The 25,170-nt window shown below is 46.5% G+C and overlaps 1 protein-coding gene and 1 long non-coding RNA gene across 7 annotated transcripts; both read right to left on the bottom strand.

The window, feature by feature from the left end:
• Window positions 1-1,799: 1,799 nt before the first annotated feature.
• On the bottom strand, window positions 1,800-9,283 carry LOC144281808 (uncharacterized). 2 transcript variants are annotated; one of them, XR_013350200.1, is made up of 3 exons: window positions 6,275-9,283; window positions 4,666-4,803; window positions 1,800-3,792 (listed from the first exon to the last, which is right to left on the bottom strand). It is a non-coding gene; the product is annotated as an uncharacterized LOC144281808 (long non-coding RNA). The 2 variants fall into 2 exon arrangements; XR_013350203.1 differs by having other exon boundaries at window positions 1,800-3,426.
• Window positions 9,284-11,844: 2,561 nt separating this feature from the next.
• LOC144281743 (uncharacterized) lies at window positions 11,845-24,407 on the bottom strand. Of its 5 annotated transcripts, none has more exons than XM_077844438.1 (5): window positions 24,278-24,407; window positions 21,997-22,052; window positions 21,036-21,162; window positions 17,725-17,826; window positions 11,845-14,262 (listed from the first exon to the last, which is right to left on the bottom strand). In XM_077844438.1, exons 2-5 carry the CDS (start codon window positions 22,009-22,011, stop codon window positions 12,371-12,373), a joined length of 2,136 nt encoding a protein of 711 aa, XP_077700564.1. In that variant the 5' UTR covers window positions 22,012-22,052; window positions 24,278-24,407; the 3' UTR covers window positions 11,845-12,370. The 5 variants fall into 5 exon arrangements, with proteins under 5 accessions (XP_077700564.1, XP_077700571.1, XP_077700577.1 ...); XM_077844445.1 differs by having other exon boundaries at window positions 21,997-22,098; window positions 24,278-24,403; XM_077844451.1 differs by having other exon boundaries at window positions 21,997-22,098; window positions 24,243-24,359.
• Window positions 24,408-25,170: the final 763 nt, after the last annotated feature.

Genomic DNA, 25,170 nt, shown 5'->3' with positions numbered 1-25,170 from the left:
GATCCACCCTTCACCTCCCCAACAGCCCTGCCATCTCTCGGGGATGCATGTAGTTCTGCATCCCCCTTACATCCCATCTCCCATTCTAGGCAAAGACTATATGGCCCAGTTTGGCTGAACAGCATTCCCATCTCTAGCCATTGTGATTGGTTCAGAAATGGGCCTGACCTAAGCTGGGCAAAGCACAGTGAATCTCAGGACCTCTACTAAGGGGCAAAGATGTTTTCTCCTTCCTGCTGGTCACGAGCAAAAGAATGCATGGAGCTGTCGTTGGCACAGCCACCTCGAGCTGCTAGGGACAGTAGTGGTTTAAACAGTGCTCAGAATTCATGCTCATCCAGAAACACAGAAGGTGGCCTTGTTTGGAAATAATTAAAGGATTGAGATGACATTATTCCAGGAATAGGGTGAGCCCTAAATCCAACCACTGGTATCCTTACAAGAGGAAGGGCCACAGAGAGACAAGGCCACATGAGGATGGAGACTGAGAAGGAGGTGATGTGGCCATGAGCCAAAGAACAGTGGAAGCCACCAGAAGCTGGAAGAGGCAAGGAAGAAGTGTCCCATAGAGCCTTTGGAAGGAGCACTGCTCTGCCTACATGTTTACTTTGGACCTCTGGCTTCCAGAATCGACAGCATAAATTTCTCTTGTTTTAAGCCACCAAGTTTGTGGTACTTTGTTACAGCAGCCCTAGGAAACTAATACAGGGACTCAGTCTTAGATGAATCAATACTTCAAAAACTAATGGAAGCAGGACGTACCTTGGTGATACTGTTGAGCTCCTGGATCAAACCTTACCTGAGCACATTCACTTGGGACTTTGAAGTTGGCCAAAGCCCATGACGCTCCCGTGTTGTTTAAGCCAGGTGGAGGTGGGTTTTATATTCATCCCAGCCAAAGAATTCCTGGCTGATACTGGTTTAATTTACCACCTCATTCCTCAGTCAGAAAACCATGTTAATACCTCAAGTGAGGGAGACGTTAATGAATCCATTCTCACTGAGGTTTTCAAACTGATTCCTTGCAAGCTTTGGTGCCATTCTAACTACACAGAGAAGACCTCCTAACTCAGTAGCCCCCCCCCCCCAGTGGCTGGAAGGCATCACAGTTGAGATTACTGGTCTCACTCTAGACCCAAAGCGTTGCTTGAGTGCCCCCAATGGGTGTAGCCCCTTTAATGAAAACCATCTGAGTTTTGTGAGCGTCCTGCTCTGAATGCACATGAAAATGATCATGCACTTTCTTCCTTGTGGGATCCTCACGTCTTAAGGAGATACCATGATCCCAAGTCTAAGGTTCAGAGAGGAAAGACACAAACACCAAACAAGGGGCAGAGCTTCAGCATCTTACCCCATACTTCCCACCATGCTGCCATTTCTGGCCCTGCCACAGGTGGCTCAGTGGGCAAGCCAATGTTGAAGCTTTATGGTCAGAAGCCATAGATTTCAGTTCACGCCCTTAGTGATAAATCACTAAGATGAGTTACCTCTGATGTCACTGAGACCAGTGGGATGGGAGAGAAAATCCTATCGACATGCAGGTTTTCTGAATTTCTTATCCCAGTGGTTCAATGCAGCAATATTATCAATGAGGTCAGGGGTTGCAAACCTAAATTTTAGCCATTGGAGCATGGGCCCTGCTCAGAGTCATCCTTCTATCCACCCTTCCAGTTTGCCACTTTCAACTAAGGTAGAAGAATCAGTGCAAAAGAAACAAAACAGTCCGACGGCTCCAAAAAGCTGAAGAATTACCCTCTGACCTGGCAATTCCACTCCAGGGTATCCACCCAAGAGGAATGAAAATGTGTCCACAAATGTTCATAACAGCATTATTCCTAATAACCCAAAGGTAGAAATAATCCAAGTGTCTCCTCACAGATGAATAAACAAAATGTGGCACGTCCACACAATGGAATGTTACTTGGCCTTAGAAGAAAATTCTGACACACACTACAACATGGATGAAGCTTGAAGATATTATACCAAGGGCACTCAGCCAGCAAGAAAAGAACAAATACCAAATGATTCCACTTATATGAGGTACCTAGAGTAGTTAAATTCAGAGAGACAGGATGAAGAATGCAGTTGCTGAAGAATGGGTGGATGGGAGCAACTGATAGCTAATGGGCATGGGCTTCTGAGGTGATAAAAATTTTCTAAAAATTGGCGATAGTTGTGCGTATTTGGGAATATACTAAAAGATCATTTAATTGCATACATTAAATGAGTAAATTGTACAGTATGTGAATTATATCTCAAGAAAACTTTATTTTTTTAAGATTCTATTTTTAAGCCCAAGATGGGGCTCGAACTCACAACCCCGAGATCAAGAGTCAAACACTCCACCAACTGAGCAAGCCAGGAGTCCTTCAATAAAACTTTTTTTAAAAGGATAAATGTGATAATAAAAATAGTCAGCTACAGGAGAGATAAGGTGGTAAAACCCAAACCCACGAGGCTGACTCAAGGATGGGAGTTGCAGCAGCAACCCAGCTCCCTCATAGCTCAGAACTGGGGACCCCTTGTCAGAGCAATGCCCCAGCTAAGGGGCTAAGCAAAGACTGGGGCTAAGCAATGCCCCAGTCCTTCCTCATGAAAGACTGGAACTCAATCCCCCACTCTGTGCACACCAAAACCAGGCCTCAGGACATCGTGCTAAGCTGCCTCGTCCATCAGCCCAGCCAGAGCCCCCGTGGGACCTGCTCCAGCCCCACCCATGTGCTGCTGGGGGGATTGCAGCTCGGATTTGTGTCCAAATCAGCCCTGCATAGTTTCAACCAAGCTTAGAGGTAGTTTTGCATTTCATGAGCTCTCAGACACCAATGACACCCACCCAATCAAATCCAACCCAGGCTCGCATAGAGAGAGAAGAAATCTGTGCCAAGGGAGGTAGCATGGCGTGCCCGCCGTATGAGACTCCTGGGGCTCCCACAAACCCAGGGGGCTGAAAACAACTGAAATTTACTGTCTGCCACAGTTCTAGAGCAGGGAAACCCAAAATCCAGGTGCTGGTAGGGCTGTGATCCCTCTGAACACCCTAGAGGAAGAGTCTCCACTTGTACCTTCGGGATTGGAATTTATGAAGGTGACCAAATGCCAGCACAGAGAGGGTAATGCCACTGAGGAAGGATTTATTTCTTACATTTCATGAGAGAAGAGGGCATGCCACCTCACATAGGGCTACACGAGGAGGTCCCAGTGTCAACTGAGGGCAGGAAAGCCAAGTCCAGTTTCCATAGAAAAAGCAAGGAAGAGCACAGCTCAGGTCTGATCAATCTGGATGATTCCAGGGCTGATCCCCAATGGCCTGGTACGTGGCCCTGGGATGACTTAGGGCGGGGGACGTTGTGGCTTGGTGGCTGGAAGTATCAGCTCCAGATGGGTTGATTTTCACTATCTCTGAGAATGGGCTGGCTCTGGGAGAGGCTATATATATATATATGTATTTTTTTTTTTTCAATCCAGAGCACTGGAGATCACAATGAGTAAGAGCAAGAGGCCTATTATCTCCTAATTGAAAGACCAGTGTCTTTTTGGCCTATTAGGAGCTGAGGAACTGGACTGATAAACATCAGAGTGACCAGCAACCCTTTAAAAGTAACAACCCAGTGGCATCTAGTACACTCACAGTGCTGTGTGACCATCACCCTGACCTAGATCTGAGATTTTTACATCACCACAAAAGGATACTCCCTCCCCATTAAGCATGTGTTCCTCATATTCAGCAACCCTGCCCTTGGCAGCCTCCAGTCTGCTTTCTGCCTGCATGGATTAACCAATTCTGGAAGTTTCCTAGAAGTGGAACCATATGATAAGGTGACTTTTTTTTTTTTTTTTTTTTTTTGATAAGGTGACTTTTTGATGTGGTTTCAGTTAAACACCCGCTTTTGTTCTGGGTGTCTCTAATTTTGTGCATTCCAGGCCAAGGGTATCTACAGGACTAGGCCCCAGTACAAACTCTGGGCAATGACTGGGTCTCTCATGAGTCTCCCTTGTAGAGAACATTCCACATGCATTGTCACACCTCACTGCTGGCTGAGTTAATATGGCGTATGTGGTTCCATAGGGAGAGGACCCTGGAAACTGGTGCTGGTCTCCCACGTACTTCACCTCATATGCCTTATTCCTTTGCTGATTTTGTTCTGTGACATTTCACTGTAATGAGTTGTGGCCATGAGTATGACTATCAGCTGAGTCCTCTTCAGGAATCATCAGACTGAGGATGGTCCTAGCGACCCCCAGGCTTTATGAACTCTTGTGGCATGAACACAATGTCCTTCCACAGGAGAGTGGGCTTCCTAGGGTGGCACTCAGAACAGGGCTTCAGAACAGTTTCAGAAGACAAATCCCAGGTGAGCCATGCATACCAGAAACTCTAAGAACTGCCCCAAAGGTGAACCAGCCTTCAGCCACCATTCAAACTTCACCAGGACCTCAGAACACATGCAGATGGACCCCTCGGGCATGACAACTATGGGAAACCCCTAGATCGAAGTTCACCACAGCTAAGCGTGGTCCCTCCCACCCAAGAGACAGACCACGCTGCCTTGGATGTGACTAGGCCCCCCCTCCCCCCACTGAAGGGAAATCCTTTCTGACCACCCTGGGGCAGGGACCATGGTGACAGACACACCCTCACCCCACCCATCCTGCCATGTCTGTCACCTCAGGCAGTGCTGTCCTGATGCAGATGCCCTGTCCATGCTGTCCAGGTTGGTGGCTACCAGAAGGTGTGGCTCATGAACTCTGGGAATGAGGCTCATCAGAAGGGTTGCCCTTGGAGGTGACCTGATGGCCTCCCATCTGAAGGAGACTGAAAAGAGAAGTGTTATCCACATCCTCAGCTTACTCTTCCAAATCAGGAAGGAGCCTTTGACCCAGATAATCCATGAAGGGTCAGGCATGGGTCAAAGGTCTTACAGGCATGATTGCCCCCTAGACTTTTCAGTTATTGTTATTCCAGCTGGAACACTCCGTTTTGCTTCAGCCAACTGGAGTTGGATCTTCTGTCAATTATAATTTAAGTGGGGAGGGATCCCTGGGTGGCGCAGCGGTTTAGCGCCTGCCTTTGGCCCAGGGCGCGATCCTAGAGACCCGGGATCGAATCCCACATCGGGCTCCCGGTGCATGGAGCCTGCTTCTCCCTCTGCCTGTGTCTCTGCCTGTATCTATCTCTCTCTCTCTCACTGTGACTATCATAAATAAAATAAAATAAAAATTTAAAAAAAAAATAATTTAAGTGGGGAGCCCCCTCACCTGGGCACATGATGCTCCTCTGGGTCTTGCACTGGAAGTCCCTGACCACAAGTCCCTGAGTATAGTCCAGGTCGCCGTGTCTTTCATGGGGAAACCTGCAGCCCTAAACATGGAGCTTGTCTGTGTCCACATGGGAATCCTCCAGGCTTGGATTCACTGGACCCAGGACAGAAATCCTCTCCATCTCCAAACTGCTTCATCTAAGGCTGGCCCTGCCCCTGGTCATGGAATGAGTCCATGTGGGCCACTGGGGAAAGATCTAAAGCCGAGCTTCTCCAACATTCAAATGTGCTCCAATCACTCGTTCCTGTCCCAGGGCACACTCTGTCCTGGCGGGCCCAGCAGCACAAGACTCTGCATTTCTAACAAGCTCCCAGGAGCTGCTGTGGCTGCTGGTCCTCTGGGGCATTCAGGTGACTGGCAGGGGCCCTTCCCATTATCACCGTGACTAGTGCATGAGTGGGCAGGAGCTGGAAATGCCAGATCCTTCCAGCCGCCAGGACAGCCCCAAGTAACAGAAAAACTTCCCAGGTCCCTCTTGACTTCCTGATGTCCTCAGAACATTCATTCAGGCAGAGGGTAAACTCCTTACTGAGCCTAGAATTGTGTTCCACCATCCATATAGATTCAAAGTATTTTTAAAAAATATTTTATTTTTTAAAGATTTATTTATTTATTCATGAGAGATGCAGAGAGAGAGAGAGACATAGGCAGAGGGAGAAGCAGGCTCCCTGGACGAACCCGATGCAGGACGTGATCCCAGAACCTGAGATCACTACCTGAGCCAAATGCAGATGCTCAACCACTGAGCCACCCAGGGGCCCCAGCCTATGAATTCCTAAACCAAGAGCACCGAGAAGATCAGTTAACAACCCAGGTCGAAGCCCCACACCCTCTGAACCTCAGTTTCTCCACTGGACTCAAGAAGGAACCCCTGCACAGGGATTTTCAGAATAAATGTCAGCATGTTCTGCCCAATCGGCTTCTTTGGCTAAGGTCCCGCCTCTTTTCCGAGTACCTGGCCGTTGTGTCCTGGACCCCGGGTCGGCCTCTCACGCGGAGTTCGGTCCCCACTGGGAATCCCCAGGATGGCGGCGCTGCTGCGAGCGCAGCCCCAGTGCCCTGCTTGTGTATGCACCTGCACGGACTCCCTGATGGACTACATTTCCCAGATGCCCGCGGGATGCGGGCTCCTTCGGGCAAATGTCCTCAGAGGTCAAGGAGGGAGGAAACCTAGAGGAGTCCCGGGTGGGGCTTTGATCTGCGTGTCAAACGCTTCTTCAGGCTCTTCCGTAGGCGGAGTGGAGAAGCATTGCCAGCGTCCGTCTCCAGGGCAACCGTCGGCTGGAATCGACTGCGAGTCTGTCTCCATGGCAACTGCCAAAGGGCCGGCGCTAGGAGAAGGCCCTTAGTTACAGGCGCTTTTAAGTAGCAGGGATGCTCAGCAAAACAGGGTACTCTGCTCCTAAAACTTAATGGGTAAGGTATGTTTGAGCACAAAGAAGGGAGGAAAAGTAGGTAGGGTGGGAAAGAGCTAATGAGAGGAAGGTTTCTCAGAGGAGGGGATCTTTGAATAAGATTTTGAGGGATGAGTAGGAGGTCAGCAGAAAGAGAAGAAAAGGAGAAAAAAATACCATATTTACTTCTCAATCTGGTCGAAATTTTAAGCTGAATGACCTAGATCTTAAGGAAGGTGTGGGGGAGCTACCATTCTCGTGCCATGCGGGTGGGGAGGGGAATGACTTCAGCCTTGAACTAAATAAGGCAATTGACTATTTTCTGAGAACCTACTATGTTCTAGGCAATGCTCTAGGCGGTGGGGATATAGTAGCGAAGGACACACATGGACCTGCCTTCAGGGAGTCAGGGAGCAAGCAGTACGTAGGAGACATTAAAGGGATATTATGATTTGTGCTATAAAGTAACCAGGCAAGGGGCTGAGACAGAAATGAAAGATTAACTCTGTGATCAGAAATGCAAATATTTGAGAACATATGTGTGCCAAAAGCCATATAATTCTCAAGTGAACTGTAGAGAAATCTTAATGTATAGCAGCTAGAGATTGCCCTTCCTGTAGATTTCTTCTTTCTAGCCTGAGTTGGGGTTTTCTTTTACTTGCCACTGAAGGCATCCTGAAGTACCAGGATGAACAGATTGACTGCCTTGCTTTTGGTCTTTTTGGCTACTTGAGTTGGTAAATAGTCTCTTGTTTGAGCTATTTTGAATTTTTCTGTAACCTGAAAACCAATACATCCTTCATAATAAAGTCTTATTATTCTCCTTTGAAAAAATAAGGAAACAGAATCAGACAGCAAGACAATGACAAAGGCAAGATTCAAAATTAGCTCCTTTTAGACAAAAAATCCAAGTGTTCTACATTAGTATGTGAGTAAAAGGGTGGGCGTGAGTCTTTGAGAAGGAAGGGGATCAAATGTGGTGATAAATGAACATACATGGTGGGATATACTAGAAGAACGAGTTTTAAAGATACTACTCCACTGGCTTTGAACATGGGAGAAGGGGCCACAAAACAAGGAATGCAGCCTAGAGCCTGAAAATTCACACCATAAGACATTTTTTAAAAATGTAGATGAAATGAAAATTTAATTGTTAAAAAGTTGTAAAAGTACTAGAATAAAATATAGGATAATCTTGGGGGTGAGGAAGGCCTTTCTTAGTATGATATTTAGGTCCAAGAACTATAAAAGAAAATACAAACAGATTTGAATACCTTAAGTTTTAAAAATTCTATATAGAAAAATACATCATAAACAAAATTGAAAGAGCAATAAAAAACCGGGATAAAATATTAGTAACATACCAAAGGGTTAATATATGTAATACATAAAGACTTGCTCCTATAAATCAATACAAAAAATGGCCCAATTAAAAGTGGAGAAAATACATAAATATGCAATTTTTGTTGAAGGCAAAAGTTCAATAAACACATAAAAGGTCATTAATTTCACTATTGATAGGACATTTTTACTTATTAGATAAAATTAAAAAAAAAACTCTTTTAAAGATTTGCTTACTTGTGAGACAGCGGAGCAAGAGAGAGCACAGAGGGAAAAGGAGGAGCAGATTCCTCAATGAGCAAGGAGGCCAACGTGGGGCTCAATCCAGGACCCTGAGATTATGACCTGAGCCAAAGGCAGACACTTAACTGACTGAGCCACCAGGCGCCCCTAGAAATATTTTACAAAGGTAATACGGAGTGATTTTTGAAGGAAGTTGGGCAACAGAGAAATAGGAATTCATGTACACTTCCAGGAGTCATGCAAATTGGTTCATCTTTTTTTGGAGGATTATTTAGCAATAATTATCAAAATTTTAAGTGTGGACATTCTGTTGTCCCACAGGTTTATTTCTAGGAATTCATCTTATGGAGATTTCTTGCACAAGTGTGAAATAGTAAATGTCTAATGATGGAAAAGAAAACAATCTCAATGTCCATTAATAGGGTTTGGTTAAATAAGTTCAAGAAACCCTAGCATGAACTATTATGCAATTGTTAAAAACAAGGATATGTGTATAAATAAATAAATAAATAAATAAATAAATTAAATAAATAAATAAATAATCATAGGAAAATATCCACATTATAACAAGTGAAAAAAGTCACTTCTAAAATCACAGGTGTGGGGGCGCCTGGCTGGCTGTCAGTGAAGCATGAGAATCTTGGTCTCGGGCTTGTGGGTTTGAGCCCCATGTTGGGTGTGGAGATTACTTAAAAAAATAAAAGTCTTAAATCATATGTGTGTGCATATACTGTATAAATTGTATAGTGTGTATTTATGTGGATATACACTTGTGTGCATATACCCACACACACAACCAGTATTTCATAAAAACAAAAAGGAAGTTCATATTCACAGAAAAATATCTAGAATCTTTGGAATGAAGATTTATAGAGAGCCATTGCTTTCATTTTTGTTTTCTGAATTATTCACCATAAAGGAGTATTTTGTCAACCATGAAAGGAATCATATATTAAAAGAAATACCTGGGAAGACTTTAAACATGGTAATAGGGATCCCTGGGTGGCGCAGCGGTTTGGCGCCTGCCTTTGGCCCAGGGCGCGATCCTGGAGACCCGGGATTGAATCCCACGTCAGGCTCCCGGTGCATGGAGCCTGCTTCTCCCTCTGCCTGTGTCTCTGCGCCTCTCTCTCTCTCTCTGTGACTATCATAAATAAATAAAAATTAAAAAAAATGTTTAAAAAAAAAAAAAAAAACAAAAAAAAAAAAACATGGTAATAGTTACCATATATGATGTTGGTGAGATGAACCTATCTTCTGCTAGTCACATTGCCAATGGATACAGAACTTCTGGGAGGCCATTGGCTCACACATCTGGGATTATGGAAACATTCTTTCTTTGACTCCTGACTTCCCTGCCAGGATTTCAGTTGGAAACTGGTTGGATGCTCAGCTAAAGACTTTAGTAGAAGGGACCTTTAGAAAATTAAAAAACTGGAAACAACCAAACTGTCCAATGGGGATTGGCTAATTCACTGGATGAATAAACTATGTAACCTCCCCAAACATTTGGTTGTTAAAGATTATTTAGTGACATGGGTAAATCATGATATTTAATGATAGGGACCCATGCTATAAAGTTAAGTAAACTAGAAGTATGCCAAGTTGCATATTTAGTATACCCCATATTTATTAAAGCATATATAATATATATAATTTTTAAAAGCAGAACTAGGGGATCCCTGGGTGGCGCAGCGGTTTGGCGCCTGCCTTTGGCCCAGGGCGCGATCCTGGAGACCCGGGATTGAATCCCACGTCAGGCTCCCGGTGCATGGAGCCTGCTTCTCTCTCTGCCTGTGTCTCTGCCTCTCTCTCTCTGTGTATGACTATCATAAGTAAATAAAAATTAAAAAAAATAAAATAAAATAGCAGAAGTATATCCAAATGTTAACGGTTATCTCTGGGTGGCAGTGAACTTTAGGTGAAATTGTCTGGATTTCTTGGATCTTCTAAATTTTCTATAAGAAGCACATTTTGATTTTTATAATAATAAACATTATTTTAAGAATGAAAATACTATATGTGAAATGTGTTCAATCCCCATAGAAGTTCAGAGCATAGCTTGTGAGCCTGACTCCCTGGGCTTGAATCTATACTCCACAAGCTCAAAGGTGTGAGGCTTTGGCCAGTTCACCAACTTGTGCTTTGGTGTCCTCACCTGTAAAATGGGACAATACAGCCCCAAACAGGTGCGATTGTTGAAAGAATGAGGATTCATACATACCAAGGGCTTGGGACAGTACTTGGCACACAGTAGGTTACTGAAAATACTAGTCATTCTTTATATTTGATGTAGGACAAAATTATGGCTGTTCAGTGCTGGCAAAAATATAGTGGAACTGTGGTCTCATGCTCAGCTTGTGCCAGGTAGACTAGTTCCAGCTCACTTGAAAAGCAATTTGATAAAATGTTCCATAATCAGGAAAATCATTAGAATCTTGCCCCTGCTATTTCCATCCTGGGAATACAACTTTGAGAAAAAATCTTCTCAGAAAGAGAGAGGAAGCAAGCATGTAAATGTTCATTATAACATTTCTAATAATTGGGAGAATTGGTGAATCTGTGTCACTCGGGGCTTAGAACAAAGCCTAATGGGGGAATGGATTTGTAAATTTCTTTGCACCTGCCAATGAAATATCATTAGCCTGAGTAAGGACGAGTATGAAATGTATGTGATTACAAAAGACAATGCTCATAGTATAATAGGGGCAAATCAGAGAAGCCAAAATTTTGTCTATACTCTGATCACAGGAAATAAAATAACATGTTGTTAAAAATGATATTTGAGGGACGCCTCAGTGGCTCAGTGGTTGAGCATCTGCTTTTGGCTCAGGTCATGATCCTGGGGTCCTGGGATCGAGTCCCACATCAGGCTCCCCGTGGAGAGCCTGTTTCTCCCTCTGCCTATGTCTCTGCCTCTGTGTATGTCTCTCATGAATAAATAAAATCTTTAAAAAAATAAAAATAACTGAAAATGATATTTGGAAGAGAATACCAAAATATCAAAACAATAGGATTTCTGAGGGTATTTTCCTTTTGTTTTATGATAAAAAATATGAATATGTAATACAGAGTAAAACAAAACCAGAAATACACACAAAATAACTGGCACTTTCTGGGCTGTGTGGTTATGAGGAATTAGTATTTTATTCCATACCTCTCTCACTTTCCAAATTATTCTTTATGATGAGCATATTTTATTTTACTTAGAAATGTTTCATGTTATAAAAGTATGTGCATTATTTTTATAATAAAAAAATAAATACTATTGTTGGTTTGTTTTTTTGTTTTATTAGAGAGAGGGTTCAGAGGCAGAGGGAGAGAGAATATCAAACAGGCTTCACACCCAGTGCAGAGCCCGATGCAGGGCTTGATTTCATGATCCTGAGACCAGGACCTGAGCTGAAATTGAGAGCTGGATGCTTAACTGAGCCACCCAGGTGCCACCCACCTCCCCCACCATGTTTTCTTAATACAATGTTTTTATGATGAAAACCTGATGAAAGAAAAACTTCCCTTTGAGCATGAATAAAAAGAGAAAATGATGTTTAAGAGGGCAACTGCTTTATAAAACATAAATCTTGGATGTGGGAAACATAGAAAAAATAGGCCTTTAAAAATGGCTGTAAATATGTGGAATATATTGTTTAAGCCAACTGCAGATTTTACCATGAAATCTGCAATTTCAAGTTTTAAAGGAAACTAAAATCTAGTATTTATGTTCTGCTACATAAACTTGTACTTGAAAGGGTTAATCTTTCCAGCTGTGTGTTTTTTTTTTTTTAATATTCAAGCTCCGATTTAATGAATGATCAATAAATTTAAAAAGTTCACAGAAACCCTCTGGGACACTGTAAGAATGAAAAATTGGGGGGAGGCTGAGATTTTAGGGGGAGATCCTAAAATGATCAGAAGCTGTCCCAGCTGGTGATGAACTGTGTCAGCTCCTTATAGGTAATAGAGAAAGTGGTTCTCTCGATATATGGTGTTAGGGTTCCTCTCTGGGAGGAAGTTACTGGTGTTGATGAAGGCTAAACCGAACCCAACAGCAGAGCTGCCCATCTGCTCCCTTCTCAGGCTTTCTGGTCAGCAGCTCTCTGATAATCAGCAAGCTGTGTGCTCCACGCAAAGACTTTCTCAAAATCATCACAGATGTAGGCGGCATGCACAGTGTGAAGTCTCTGGTGTTTAGTCAGGTGGGAACTCCAGCTGAAATCCTCCCCGCATTCCTTACACACATAGCGTTTGCCACCCATATGAACCTTCTGGTGTTGAATAAGGTGTGAAATCTGGGTACAGGTTTTTCCACAGTTGTTACATTTATAGGGCTTCTCTCCGGTATGGATCCTCTGATGCTGAATGAGGTGGATGCTCTGGTTGAAGGCTTTCCCACATTCCTTACAGGCATAGGGTTTCTCGCCAGTGTGAATTCTCTGATGTTGAGTGAGGGACGAGTTGTGACTGAATGTTTTCCCACACTCTTGGCACTTATAGGGTTTCTCGCCTGTGTGGATTTTCTGATGCTCGATAAGATGGGTGCTCCGGCTGAAGGCTTTCCCACACTCACTGCACTCATAAGGTTTCTCTCCGGTGTGAATTCTCTGGTGTTGGATAAGGTGGGAAATCTGCGTATAGGCCTTCCCACAAACTTTACACTCATAGGGCTTCTCCCCAGTGTGAATCCTCTGGTGGCGTGTAAGTGAAGAGTTCTGGCTGAAGGTTTTCCCACATTCATTACATTTGTAGGGCTTCTCACCAGTGTGAATCGTCTGGTGCTGAGTGAAGGAGGAGGTGTGGCTGAAAGCCTTTCCACATTCACTACATATATAGGGTTTTTCCCCCATGTGAATGCTCTGGTGCCTCATTAGGTGGGAGATCTGTGTATAAGCCTTCCCACACTCATTACACTCATAGGGCTTCTCGCCAGTGTGAATTCTCTGATGCTGAGTGAGGGATGAACTGTGGCTGAAGGCTTTGCCACACTCGGAGCACTCATAGGGTTTCTCTCCAGTGTGAACTCGCTGGTGCTGGGACAAGGATGAGCTGTGGCTGAAGGTTTTCCCACACTCATTACATTTGTAGGGTTTCTCTCCAGTGTGGATTGTCTGGTGCTGAGTCAAGGAGGATGTGTGACAGAAGGCCTTGCCACACTCACCACATTTGTAGGGCTTCTCCCCTGTGTGAATTTTCTGGTGGCGGGAGAGGTGGGACACCTGTGAGTAGAACTTCCCACACTGGTTGCATTTATAGGGTTTCTCCCCAGTATGGCACCGCTGGTGTTTAATGAGAGAGGAGCTCTGTGTGAAGGCCTTTCCACATTCTTTGCATTTGTATGGCTTCTCTCCAGTGTGGATCCTCTGATGTTCAGTAAGTGATGAGCTCTGTGTAAAGGTTTTGCCACATTCGCTGCACACGTAAGGCTTCTCTCCTGTGTGAATGATGTGGTGCTGAATGAAATAAGAGCTGTTGCTGAATGCCTTCCCACAATCATTACACTTGTAGGGTTTCTCTCCAGTGTGAATTCTCTGGTGGAGAATATAGTCTGAATGGTAAATGAAGGCTTTCCCACATTCGGTGCAGTTAAATGGCTTCTTTTCTACAAAGGTCCTTTGGCACTTCAGGCTCTTTCTTGGACCATTCCTCTTCCAAGTTTGCTCTCCCACAGGCCCTCTTTGCTTCCTCATGAAGGCTGAGGTCTGCCTGAAGCTCCGCCCAAGCTCACAACAGCCCAGGCCTCTCTCCCCATAGATGTTTTCTTTGGGAGTAGCAAACAAACACCTTGAATGCCTCTCTTGCTTTCCCTGGTTCTCTAACCAATGGCTCCATGTCCAGGATCCCCCCAGCCTGGCATCCCCAAGCACTGCTCTTAAAACTCCCTCCATCTTCCCCATTGGGGAAGTGGCTTCTTCAGAAACCCTCCTTTTCGTAAGTGTCTCCTGAGTGGTTGCAGAGCTGGTGTCCAAGTCTGAAAGAGACGAAAAGCAAGACCAAGGAAGCAGATCAAGAACTGACCAAGAACTGACACTGGAAGACTTTAAAAGACAAGTTACAAAGTTGATGTTGCGATTTCAAAAGACATGAGACAGATTCATGTTGTGACATGGAAGGATGGCCTCAAAATATTCTAAAAATAAAAAGAATGGAGTTGTATATGTTTATATATGCATGAATGTGTGTATGCACATGCCTGGTGGGATGGAGGGTTTTTTTATTCATTACTATTTACTTTTTTATTGTGGTAAAATACATACAACATAAAATATGACACTTAGATAAATTTTTTAAAAGATTTTATTTATTCATGAGGACAGAGAGAGAGAGAGAGGCAGAGACACAGGCAGAGGGAGAAGCAGGTTCCATGCATGGAGCCTGATGGGACTTGATCATGGATCCAGGATCATGCCCTGGGCCGAAGGCGGCGCTAAGCCACTGAGCCACCGGGGCTGCCCGACACTTAGATAATTTTAAATACTAGTGCACATTCCCCCCTTTTCAGCCCCTGGCCATGACCATTCCCCTTTGGCTATATGAATGTGCATACTCTAGGCACCTCATGTAAGGGGAATCATACCATATTTATCCTTTTGTGTCTGGCTTATTTCACTGACCATCATGTCCTCAAGGTTTATTCACATTGTTATTATTTACTTTTGTAATTAAAAAATAAAGCTTTTGGGGGTAAAATCTTAAAAAAGCAAGCAACATTTTTTGAGTAAGAAGCAGGATTATGGGGAGATTTCCATTTCCTGCTTTATTTAGATTTTCAAAGTTTCTGTGATGAACACATATAAGTGTAATTTGTTCAAAATATATCAATAAATAGGAGTGCCTACATGGCTCAGTTGGTTCAGCATCTGCCTTCATTCAGATCAAGTCATGATCTCAGGGTCCTGGGGTTGAGCCTCACCTCTGGCTTCCTGCTTAGCAGGGAGTCTGCTTCTCCCTCTGCCCCATCCCCTGTTTGTTCTCTCTCTCTCTCTCTCAAATAAATAAATAAAATCTTTAAAAAAGATATCAATAAATATTAAATGTATGTGAGGCTTTTATAGTATTGTCTTGCAATTTGGAGAACAGGAAGTGCAGAGAAGAGATGATAAGCAGGAAACAAAGGCATGTGGAATTTGTTGAAGGGGATGGATTTTTTTTTTTTTTTGATGCTAGTAGATCTGTTCATGGAACACCTATTAATAGCAAAATTGTTATGTGCTAACCACAGTGCTGGGGGTGCATGCCTCTGTGCTGAACGAGACATCTGACCCTTGCCCTCAGTGAGGGAGAGGGACAGACTTGTATTCAGACATTTTGGACAAAGCTTCCTTGTCTTTTTAGCATCCTTGCCCTTGAAGAACCACTGTTCCCCTTTCTGTGTAGTCTTGGTGGGGCTGTTAATCACAGTCTCTCCCCCCTCTCCATTTAAGGAGGGGGCATGAGAGCAGGCTGGCCAATGAAAACACCCTATCCCCCAGGGCATGACAATTGGGTCAAGATCCAAACAGAGCCAATCAGAGTCTTCCTTGAGATTGATAGATGGTGTTGCTAAGCAGAATATAAATTTGAAGCTGCAGGCAGCAGAACCAGTTACCACGTGGAAAGGCCTAAAGAGGGGTGCCTGGGTTGCTCAGTCAGTTAAACATCTGCTTTCAGCTCACATCATGATATCAGGGTCCTGGGATCAAGCCCCACATTGGGCTCTCTGATTAATAGGGAGTCTGCTTCTCCCTCTGCCTCTGCCCCTGCTCATGTTCTCTCTCTCTTGCTCTCAAATAAATAAATATAATCTTTAAAAAAAAGGAAGGCCTGAAGCTAGACTGAAGCTAGAAACAGAAGCTACATGGGGTGGGGGAGGAGAGAGAGAATGAGTGAACCCTGACAACACCGTTTATGGTCTTAGATCTATCGATGCCTAAAATCTTGCACTGCAATACTTTCCACATACAGGGATCAAAAAATAAATCTAATTTTACTTAAGCTCTTTGATTCTTAAGCTCTTTCAATGCAAAAGAGTCCAGACCAATGCATCCAGGTAACCACAATACTAAGAATAGGATAAAAACAATTATGATTGCATTAGGTAACATTTATTAAATGTGCCAGACACCATTGTAAGCTTCTTCTATCTTTTACCTAATTGAGTCCTCAAAACTAACTCAGTGAGGTGGGTACTATTAGTGTCCCTACTTTACAGATAAGGAAATAAAACTAAGTCACTTGCCTACAGCCATACAGCTTATCAGTGGCAGAATGGGGATCTGAGCTTAGAGAGTCTGGCTCCAAAGCCCATACTCCTTACAACATGAACAAGTGCAGTGACAGCAGTTCAAGTGAGAAGCTGTGAAAACACTCAGAAGAGACAGGTAACTTAGCCTGGAAGTCAGGGAAGGCCTCCTGGAGGACTTGACCTGATGCCTTAGTCTTGAAACATGAAGGTGTTTGCCAGGCAGATGGAGCTGGGAAGAGTGTTCCATGCAGAGGGAACATCATGAGTGAAGGCCCAAAGTTCCTTGAATGAGTGAACATTCAAGTTCAGGTAGAGACAGGTGCTTCAGTGAAGTCAGGGCATGGGGTACAACCATGGGTGGATGGTGATGAGAGGTGAGACCAGAGATAGCACAGCCGGGTCACACAGAGCCTTGAGTGCCAGGCTGAGGGGTTAGGACTTGCTCTCAGGGGTACTGGGAAGCCAAGGGAAGGTTGTGAGTAGGGGAGGAGTAGGATTAGCTCCCAGTGTAAAAGACCCCTTTGGGGCTGTGTGAGATGAAGTGAAGGGCATAGGACTGGAGGCTGGGAGGTTAAGGTGGAGGCCAGGGTGAAAGTCCAACTGAGGGAAGCTGAGGCCTGAACCAGGGCTGTGGGAGAGAGTGCAGGGGACTGGGAAAAGTTAGGAGGTGGCTGAGACAGGACTGGAGACCCCTGGGCTGTGGCGAAAGGGAAGAAAAGGGCAATCCCCCCACCCCAACCCGCAGGACAGTGACAGAAACAAAGATGTGTCAACCCCCTCCCCTCATAGAGGTCATGGACCAGTGGGGAACAAAACTCTGGCTTCCTGTTCCCCACCATGTCAGGCAGGGTCCCACTTCTGGATCTTTACATAGATGACTCCCAGTAAAGAATCACCAATAATCACTGTAGCCTATTCTGACCAGGGGGTTACCATGCACCAGGCACTGGGCTATGCTTCCTTGTGTTAATTCATTTATCTTTCCCCACCCTGGATACTAGTATTGACCCCATTTTGCAGATGAGGAAATTGAGGCACAGGGGGGCTAAATGACCTGCCTGAAGGTCACAGAGCCAGGAAGTGGTGAAGCTGGGATTTGAACCCAGTGCTCACAATTATGGCCTGTGTGTTATGCTGCCTTGTTCTTGTTACTGATCAGGACAGACAGGGTAGGAAGATGCATCACACCTGCTGGACAATCTCACGCACCTGGACAGGTAGCTTGTCGGGCTTCTCTCTTCTCCATTTTGGGCTCTTCCCCTCGTTCCAGACGGGTGATCACCTCAGGTTTGGATCCAGGAGGCCCCGCCCCTGGAAAAGACACAGGTTTGGCCATGCCTGCCAGTCATTGGGACGCCCCTGGGCTAGGTCCCAGGCCCTGGGTCTGCAGGGGAGATGCATACATGGGGTGTCTAACAGTTCGAAGCTCTAATGGTCCGGGACCCTGGGTGGCTCAGTCGGTTAAGCATCTGACTCTGGGTTCCGGCTCAGGTCATGATCTCAGAGTCCTAGGATTGAACCACTTATTGGGCTCCCTGCTCCATGAGGAGTCTGTTTGAGATTCTTTCTCTCTCTCTTTCTCCTTCTGCCCTTCCCCTAGCTCACACTCTTGCTATCTCTCTAAAATAAGTAAATAGGGGATCCCTGGGTGGCTCAGCAGTTTAGCACCTGCCTTCAGCCCAGGGTGTGATCCTAGAGTCCTGGGACTCTAACGGTCAATGCAAGATTCATTTACTGAGTGCCTACCACATTCCAGAAAGAGTCCGAGCCTTGACATCACTGCTAAGACTCTGGTTCTGTGCTGCTCAAGCTGAGAATAGAAATGTACATCAAGGGGCATCTGGGTGGCTCAGTGGTTGAGTGTCTGCCTTCAGCTCAGGTCGTGATTCCAGGATCCTGGGATCAAGTCCCACATCAGGCTCCCCGGGGCAGTCTGCTTCTCTCTCTGCCTATGTCTCTGCCTCTCTCTGTGTGTCTCTCATGAATAAAATCTTTAAAAAAAAAAAAGAAACATCAAAATTCAAAGACTTACTATGGAGAAAAATGTAAAAGTATCATCAATAATTGGTCTATCAATTATCATCTTGACAGGTACCAAAATAATCATATTTTGGACACACTGAGTACAATAAAATACATTACTAAGATTAACTCATTCCTTTCTTTCTACTTTTTCACGCCTGCTGTCTTTGAGACCACCAATTTCTCTTTGCTGATAGTGGGTTGAACAGTGTTCTCCCAAAATTTTGTCCACAGAAACTTCGGACTGTGATCTTACTTGGAAACGGGGGCTTTGCAGATGTAATAAGTGAAGATGAGTTCCTAGGGGAGTCGGCTGGGTCCTAAGTCCAAAGACTGGTGTCCTTGTTTGAAGAGGACAGACACACAGACACACATGGAGGGGAAAGGTCATGTGAAGATGGAGGCTGTGATCGGGATGATGGGGGCTTAGGGCGGGGAACAGCAAGGGTTGCCAGGAGCCTCTAGAAGCTGCATCCAGGAAAGACTCTGCCCTGGAGCCATCAGAAGGAGCAGGGCTCTGTCCACATCTGGACTTTGCACTTCCGGCTTCCGAACTGTGAGGGAATTCATTTCTGTTGCTTTAAGCCACCAGGTTTGTGGTATTTTGTTACAGCGAGTGCTGGGAAACTAGTACACTTGCCTACTGACCCTTCCCACGGCAGACAAGTGTGCTGACACAGTCCCCACCTCAGAAGGCAAACCTGCCTCCGGCCGGAGAAGTAAAAAACAAACGGAATGGATGGAGATGAGACCAAGGAGGTTGGCAGGGGCCCAGGCACAGAAGGGTCTGAAGCTGGTGAAGGCAGTGCCCAGCACTAGCGGGGGACTGTCCCTGAGATGGAGGGGCCAGAGGAGGAGTGTATCTGTGGGGCATAGTGAGCTCAGGGGAAAGGCAAAAGGGACCTATTTCTTTACACCCAAGTTGTGCAGAAAATGGTTCACACAACAGGCTGCCAGCTCTCCTTGAAAGGCCTGCTCCCATGGCTGCCCAGGGCTGGCATCTGGGAAGCTGGATTTCGGGAGGGTTCCCAGAACTCCCCAACCGACAGGATGGGGGGAGTCCCCATACCTAACTGGCTTGTGCAAAAAATATGGTTTCTGCTGGACAACTGCTTTCCTTCAGGGAGTCTGGAATTTTGGCACATGCCAGGCTGGGGGTGCTGATATGACCAGCCCCAGCTAAAAACCCAGGGTGCTGACGGGGCCTCTAAGGAGTGTCTCTGGTGGACAATACCTCATGTGTTGTCATATCTTTTTTTTTTTAAGATTTTATTTATTTATTCATGAGAGATGCAGAGAGAGAGGTAGAGAAACAGGCAGAGGGAAAAGCAGGCTCCCTGTGGGGACCTCGCTGTGGGACTTGATCCCAGGACCCCAGAATCACCCCCTGAGCTGAAGGCAGATGCTCAACCACTGAGCCCTGTCATATCTTGTGTGCCCTATGTGACTACACAGGGAGGGGACTCTGGAAGCTGGCCCTGGTCTCCCCTGCACTTGGCTCCATGTGCCTTACCTCTCTGTAGCCTGTGCTCTGTGTCCTTTCACTGCAGGGGGTCAGGGCTGGGAGTCCAAGGACATGCTGAGTCCTGTGGGTCCTCCTAGAGCCTGGGGGGCTTTCCCGGGGCCCCTGACACAGAAGTTTATGCGGGTTTTTGGTGAGTCTGTCCAGTGAAAGTGTGTGAATGAGGATGGCTGAGGAAGGAGTCTTTAAGCCACCAGAGCTTATAGAGAAAAGGCAGGACAGAAGGATGGGAAAAGGAAATTGAAGAGAGACAGAGGTGGACGGAAAAATAAACCACTGAGGAGGCTGGACTAGGGTCAGGGGGTGAGGATGAGACCAGGTCAGGGCTGGGCTTCTGAGATTGTTGGGAGGCTGTCAGGGAGCAGGGAGGGAGAAGCAAGGATGGTGTGGAGATGGGGTAGGGGGATGAGGGTCTCGTCTGGGGATGGGGGTGGGAGGGAGATGCAGAGGAGGAGGAGAAGGAGGTCAATGAGGAGATGCTGAGCTTAGGGTGAATATGACAAATGTGAGGGGCCTTACAGGGGTACAGGAGGTGCATGGGTGAACAATGTAGGGCAAAGAAGACATATTTGGGGAACAGCATTTATGTGCTTTGGAAAGATTCTTAGACAGAGCCAGAGGGCTGGAGGACACCCAAGGAGCATTTGGAGTCTGAGATCCTAGAACAGACGTTCCAGTGAGGAGCCTGAGGTCACCACGTATGGAAAGGGGAGCAAGAGAAGGTGAGGGCACAGCCTGAAGATTTTGCAGGACAGGCGGAGAACTCGGGGCCCTTGGGGACACAGGGACTCTAGGAGGAGTAGCAGAGAGACATGGGGATAGAGGCCAGCCAAGAGGGACTGGTGAGAGGAGCAGAGAGGGCAACATATAACCTCAGAGAATCTCTGCTCTTAAGAAGTGGGTGGGCGCAAACAAGATGAGGGCAGAAGAGGGTGCATCAGGCATCTTCCTGGGAAGGCATGGGGCAGGGCCTCACCCAGTGAGAGAAGGTTCCGGTAGTTCTCCAGCATCACATCCCAATACAGCTCCCTCTGGCCAGGCCCCAGCTGGCCCCACTCCTCCAGGGTGAAGTCCACAGCCACATCCTTGAAGGTCACTGATTCCTGCAAGGGCCAGTTTCACATGGTGAGGGGGCACATCCTTCTAGAACTCTGGGGCTGGAGAGGTCATGGGTCAAGAGCCGCACTGCTGGTGGCTGAACCAGTTCTAACATTCCAGGCTGGAACCTACTGACTCAGCAGATTTGAGATAACAGAATAAAAATGGCCCACAGAAATACAGAAAGTTTAGTGCAGCTGTTAGCCCACTGGCACCTGGGCAGAAGGAAGGAATAAAGTTCCCTTTTGTGTGACTCTTTAGTGCCCTCTGTTGGGAAACTCATGATAATATGCCAGTTATTTTAGTATATGACCATTTACTGCCATCTGCACGAAAACTGCCATAATATGTCAGTGTATGAGGTGTAGGATGTGAATCTTTTCACTGAAGTGAGGCACCCTTGTGCAGCGCAAAACCTGCACATCTGTGTATGACACCCCTAAAAAATACTTAAAAAAAATCAAGTCATTGTGTGAAAGAGTGATGCCTAAGTGATGCTCCATCCCAGACCTGAGCTGGGATCCCAACCCCCATCCCTGACTCTGACAAGGCTCAGGGGTGAAGCAAAACCATCCACTGCCTGCTTCTCTTGGCAACCCAAAGGCTGCTGAGTGTTAATTAATGATTGATTTTTGGACTCTGTCATAATGTCCCAACTCAGAGCATCCTGTTCCCATCACCCCTCCTCCCTGCACCTCCTGGCCCCAGAATCCTTCCCACCACCATATCCTCTTCCCCATGACTGGGAGGGACAGAAGATCTTCAGGCCACAGGCAGAGATAAGGATGACTCCCTGGGATCCACTAAATCATCTTGGGGAAGAGGAAGCCCAGACTCACCTGGTCTTCGGCCATCAGGGTCCTGGTGGCCACTGCTGGGTCCTGGGCATGTGCCTCTAGAAGAAAGGACCAGGCCTGAGTCCTCAGAGCTGGATGAGGAGACTGGAGCACAGAGGGAGTCAGTTCTGGCCCAGACAGACAAACACTTTCCCAAAGATGCCTAATGACAGACGGGACCCAGGTCTCCTAGGAGCTTGAGCATAGGCTCAGGACAACAACCACTAGCAATCAAGAGGTTCAGCTCACTGCACCCACATAACAGCTCCAAGAGAAGTAACTAGAGTTATCCGCAGAGAAGGAAACAGAGGCACAAGAGGTCAAGGCCTGGGGCACCTGGGTGGCTCAGTGGTTGAGCATCTGCCTTTGGCTGAGGTTGTGATCCTGGGGTCCTGGGATGGAGTCCTACATCAGGCTCCATCTGCCTGTTTCTCCCTCTGCCTATGTCTCTGCCTATGTCTCCGCTTCTCTCTGTGTGTCTCTCATGAATGAATTAAAAATAAAAAAGAGGTCAAGGCCCTTGCTCAGGTCACAGAGAAGTCAAGTGTCAGAGTTGGATTCAGATCCAGAAGTCTAGCTGCAGAGCCAACCTGACTTTCTTTCTCTCTCTCTCTCTCTCTTTCTCTTTCTTTTTAAAGACTTTATTTATTTATTTGAAAGAGAGAAAAAAGGAGCAGGGTGAGGGACAGAGGGAGAAAGAGACTCCCTGTCAGGCAGGCAGCCCAATGCAGGGCTCGATTCCAGATCTCTGGGATCATGACCTGAGCCAAAGGGAGACGCTTCACCCATGCGCCCTGAAGCCATCTTTTTATTCTAACTTTTTTCTTATGGTGAAATACGTACAACATGCAATATAACATTTTAACCACTTTAAATTATACAGCTCAGTGGTACTTAGTGCATTCACAATGTCATGCAACCATCACCACAATCTGGTTCCAGAACATTTTCACCATCATCCGAAAAGGAAACTATATACTGCTGATCAGTCACTCTCAAATCTCTCTGTTCTGTTCCAGCCCTCCAATGCCAGATTGATAACTACTCATCTATCTTTCTTTTTTTTCAAAAGATTTATTTAGGGATGCCTGGGTGGCTCAGTGGTTGAGCATCTGCCTTTGGCTTAGGTTGTGGTCCCAGGATCAAGTTCCACATTGGGCTCCCCACAGGGAGCCTGCTTCTCCCTCTGCCTGTGTCTCTGCCTCTCTGTGTCTCTCATGAATAAATAAAATCTTTAAAAAAAAAAAAGATTTGTTGGGGATCCCTGGGTGGCTCAGCGGTTTAGCACCTACCTTTGGCCCAGGGCGTGATCCTGGAGTCCTGGGATCAAGCCCCACATCAGGCTCCCTGCATGGAACCTGCTTCTCCCTCTGCCTGTGTCTCTGCCTCTCTCTCTCTCTCTCTCTCTCTCTCTCCCTGTGTCTCTCATGAATAAATAAATAAAATATATTTTTTAAATTTGTTATTTATTTTACGGAGGGGGGAGGGGTAGACACAGAGGGAGAGTCCCAAGCTGACTCTGCACTGAACCTGGAGCCCAACTTGAGGCTCAGTCTCACGACACTGAGATCATGACCCAAGCCAAAACAAATAGGTCACATAACTGACTGTGCCACCCTGGCACCTCTTATCTTCCTATCTTTTTTTTTTAATTTTTATTTATTTATGATAGGCACACAGTGAGAGAGAGAGAGGTAGAGACACAGGCAGAGGGAGAAGCAGGCTCCATGCACCGGGAGCCTGACGTGGGATTCGATCCCGGGTCTCCAGGATCGCGCCCTGGGCCAAAGGCAGGCATCCCAAGGGGATGGCGGGAGGAGGAGATCAGAGAGAGGAGAGACCCAGAGAAAGGATGGCATGCTCAGGATGAGGGCAGAGACGGGACGTGACTGTGCGGAGTACCCGGGGACGGAGGGGGGCTCTCGGGTCAGACACCTCGGGTGTGATCCCAGGCCGACCATTGTGACCTGCGAGAAGCCACAGAGTCTGTGTCTTCACCTGCTAAGTGAGGAAACACACGGTCTCCCTCCTGGGAGACCGCGGCAGACCCGCGCTCCCCCGCCTCTTGGCAAACAGCAGGCGCCCAATTCTTGCGCGCTGCGATCGTCCGGAGCGGCGCGAGTGGCAGTCTCTGGGGCCGCCTCGCCAGTGACAGGACCGGGCGGGACACCGCCCACAGCGCCCACCGCGGCGCGACTCGAGCCGCCCCCCGAGCGCCCGCCGGCCTGCCGGGCTCGGCCCGCACCCACCTGCTCCGGCTCGGGGCCGCCAGGTCGGGACTCACCTGTGCGCCCCCGCGGTTTGCGCGGGGCGACCAGGCCTTCCCTCCCTCTGGCAGGCCGCGGAATGCGCCTGCGCGGTCGCTGTCTCGGAACGCTGAAGCTCTGGTTCTTTCAACTCGGCTTCACAGCTGGACTCCGTTTCCCAGAAACCATCGCGGGCTCACGCCCCTTTCGGCCTAAGCTCACTGGAGGCAGAGGAATGCTGGGAAATGGAGTCTAGGAGTACCATGGGGGACCGGAGGGAACGTGGTATTTTGAAATGTCTGGCTGTACTGGCACCGGGAATATTCCTATTTTAGCCAGAGACTTTTCGGTGCCCTTCACAGGAGGGGATGTCATATTCCATTTAACCTATTTAACGAAGTTTCCCCTGGAAAGTCCACAGGACATGAGGAAGCTGGCCCCATCTAAATTGATGGGAGCGAATTGAGCCTCTGTCACTTAATTACTATCTGTGGGCATCCGCTTCTGTTTGCCTCGGTTTCACCTATCACCTCCTAAAGGGTGGTGTGGTAAAGGAAATAGGCCCCTATAGTGGGAGCTGGAATGCAAGGATGGTTTGCTATTGAGCTATCATATAATTTGCTAATTGGTATTTCAAAGAATACCACACATCCGTGGATATGAAAAGGGTTTTGAGAATGTTCAGTAATAAGCCATTTCTACATAAACTTCATATATTTAAGAATAAGCCCATCTTGAATAGTAATGACAATAATCTTTTTTTCTTTTAAGGATTTTATTTATTTACTTGAGAGAGACTATGAGCAGGGGTGGGGGAGAGGAGAAGAGGGAGAGGGAGAAGCAGACCCCCCACTGAATATGGAGACTGACTCAGGCCCTATCCCAAGCCCCTGAGATCATGACTTGAGTTGAAGGCAGACACCAGGTACTC

This window comes from Canis aureus, chromosome 1 (genome assembly GCF_053574225.1).
Source record: "Canis aureus isolate CA01 chromosome 1, VMU_Caureus_v.1.0, whole genome shotgun sequence".
NCBI lineage: Eukaryota > Metazoa > Chordata > Mammalia > Carnivora > Canidae > Canis > Canis aureus.
The sequence above is the reverse complement of the archived record's forward strand: the minus strand, read 5'-3'. Positions and strand labels throughout refer to the sequence as shown.

Bases quoted from the DNA above. Each gene is read 5' to 3' on its own strand.
- LOC144281743 (XM_077844438.1), bottom strand. The intron at 17,827-21,035 runs GTGAGGCCCTGC...TGTCTTTTCCAG, and splicing joins CCGGAACCTTCTCTCACTGG to GGGCGGGGCCTCCTGGATCC. The intron at 14,263-17,724 runs GTGCGTGAGATT...CGTCTCTTTCAG, and splicing joins CCGACAAGCTACCTGTCCAG to ACTTGGACACCAGCTCTGCA.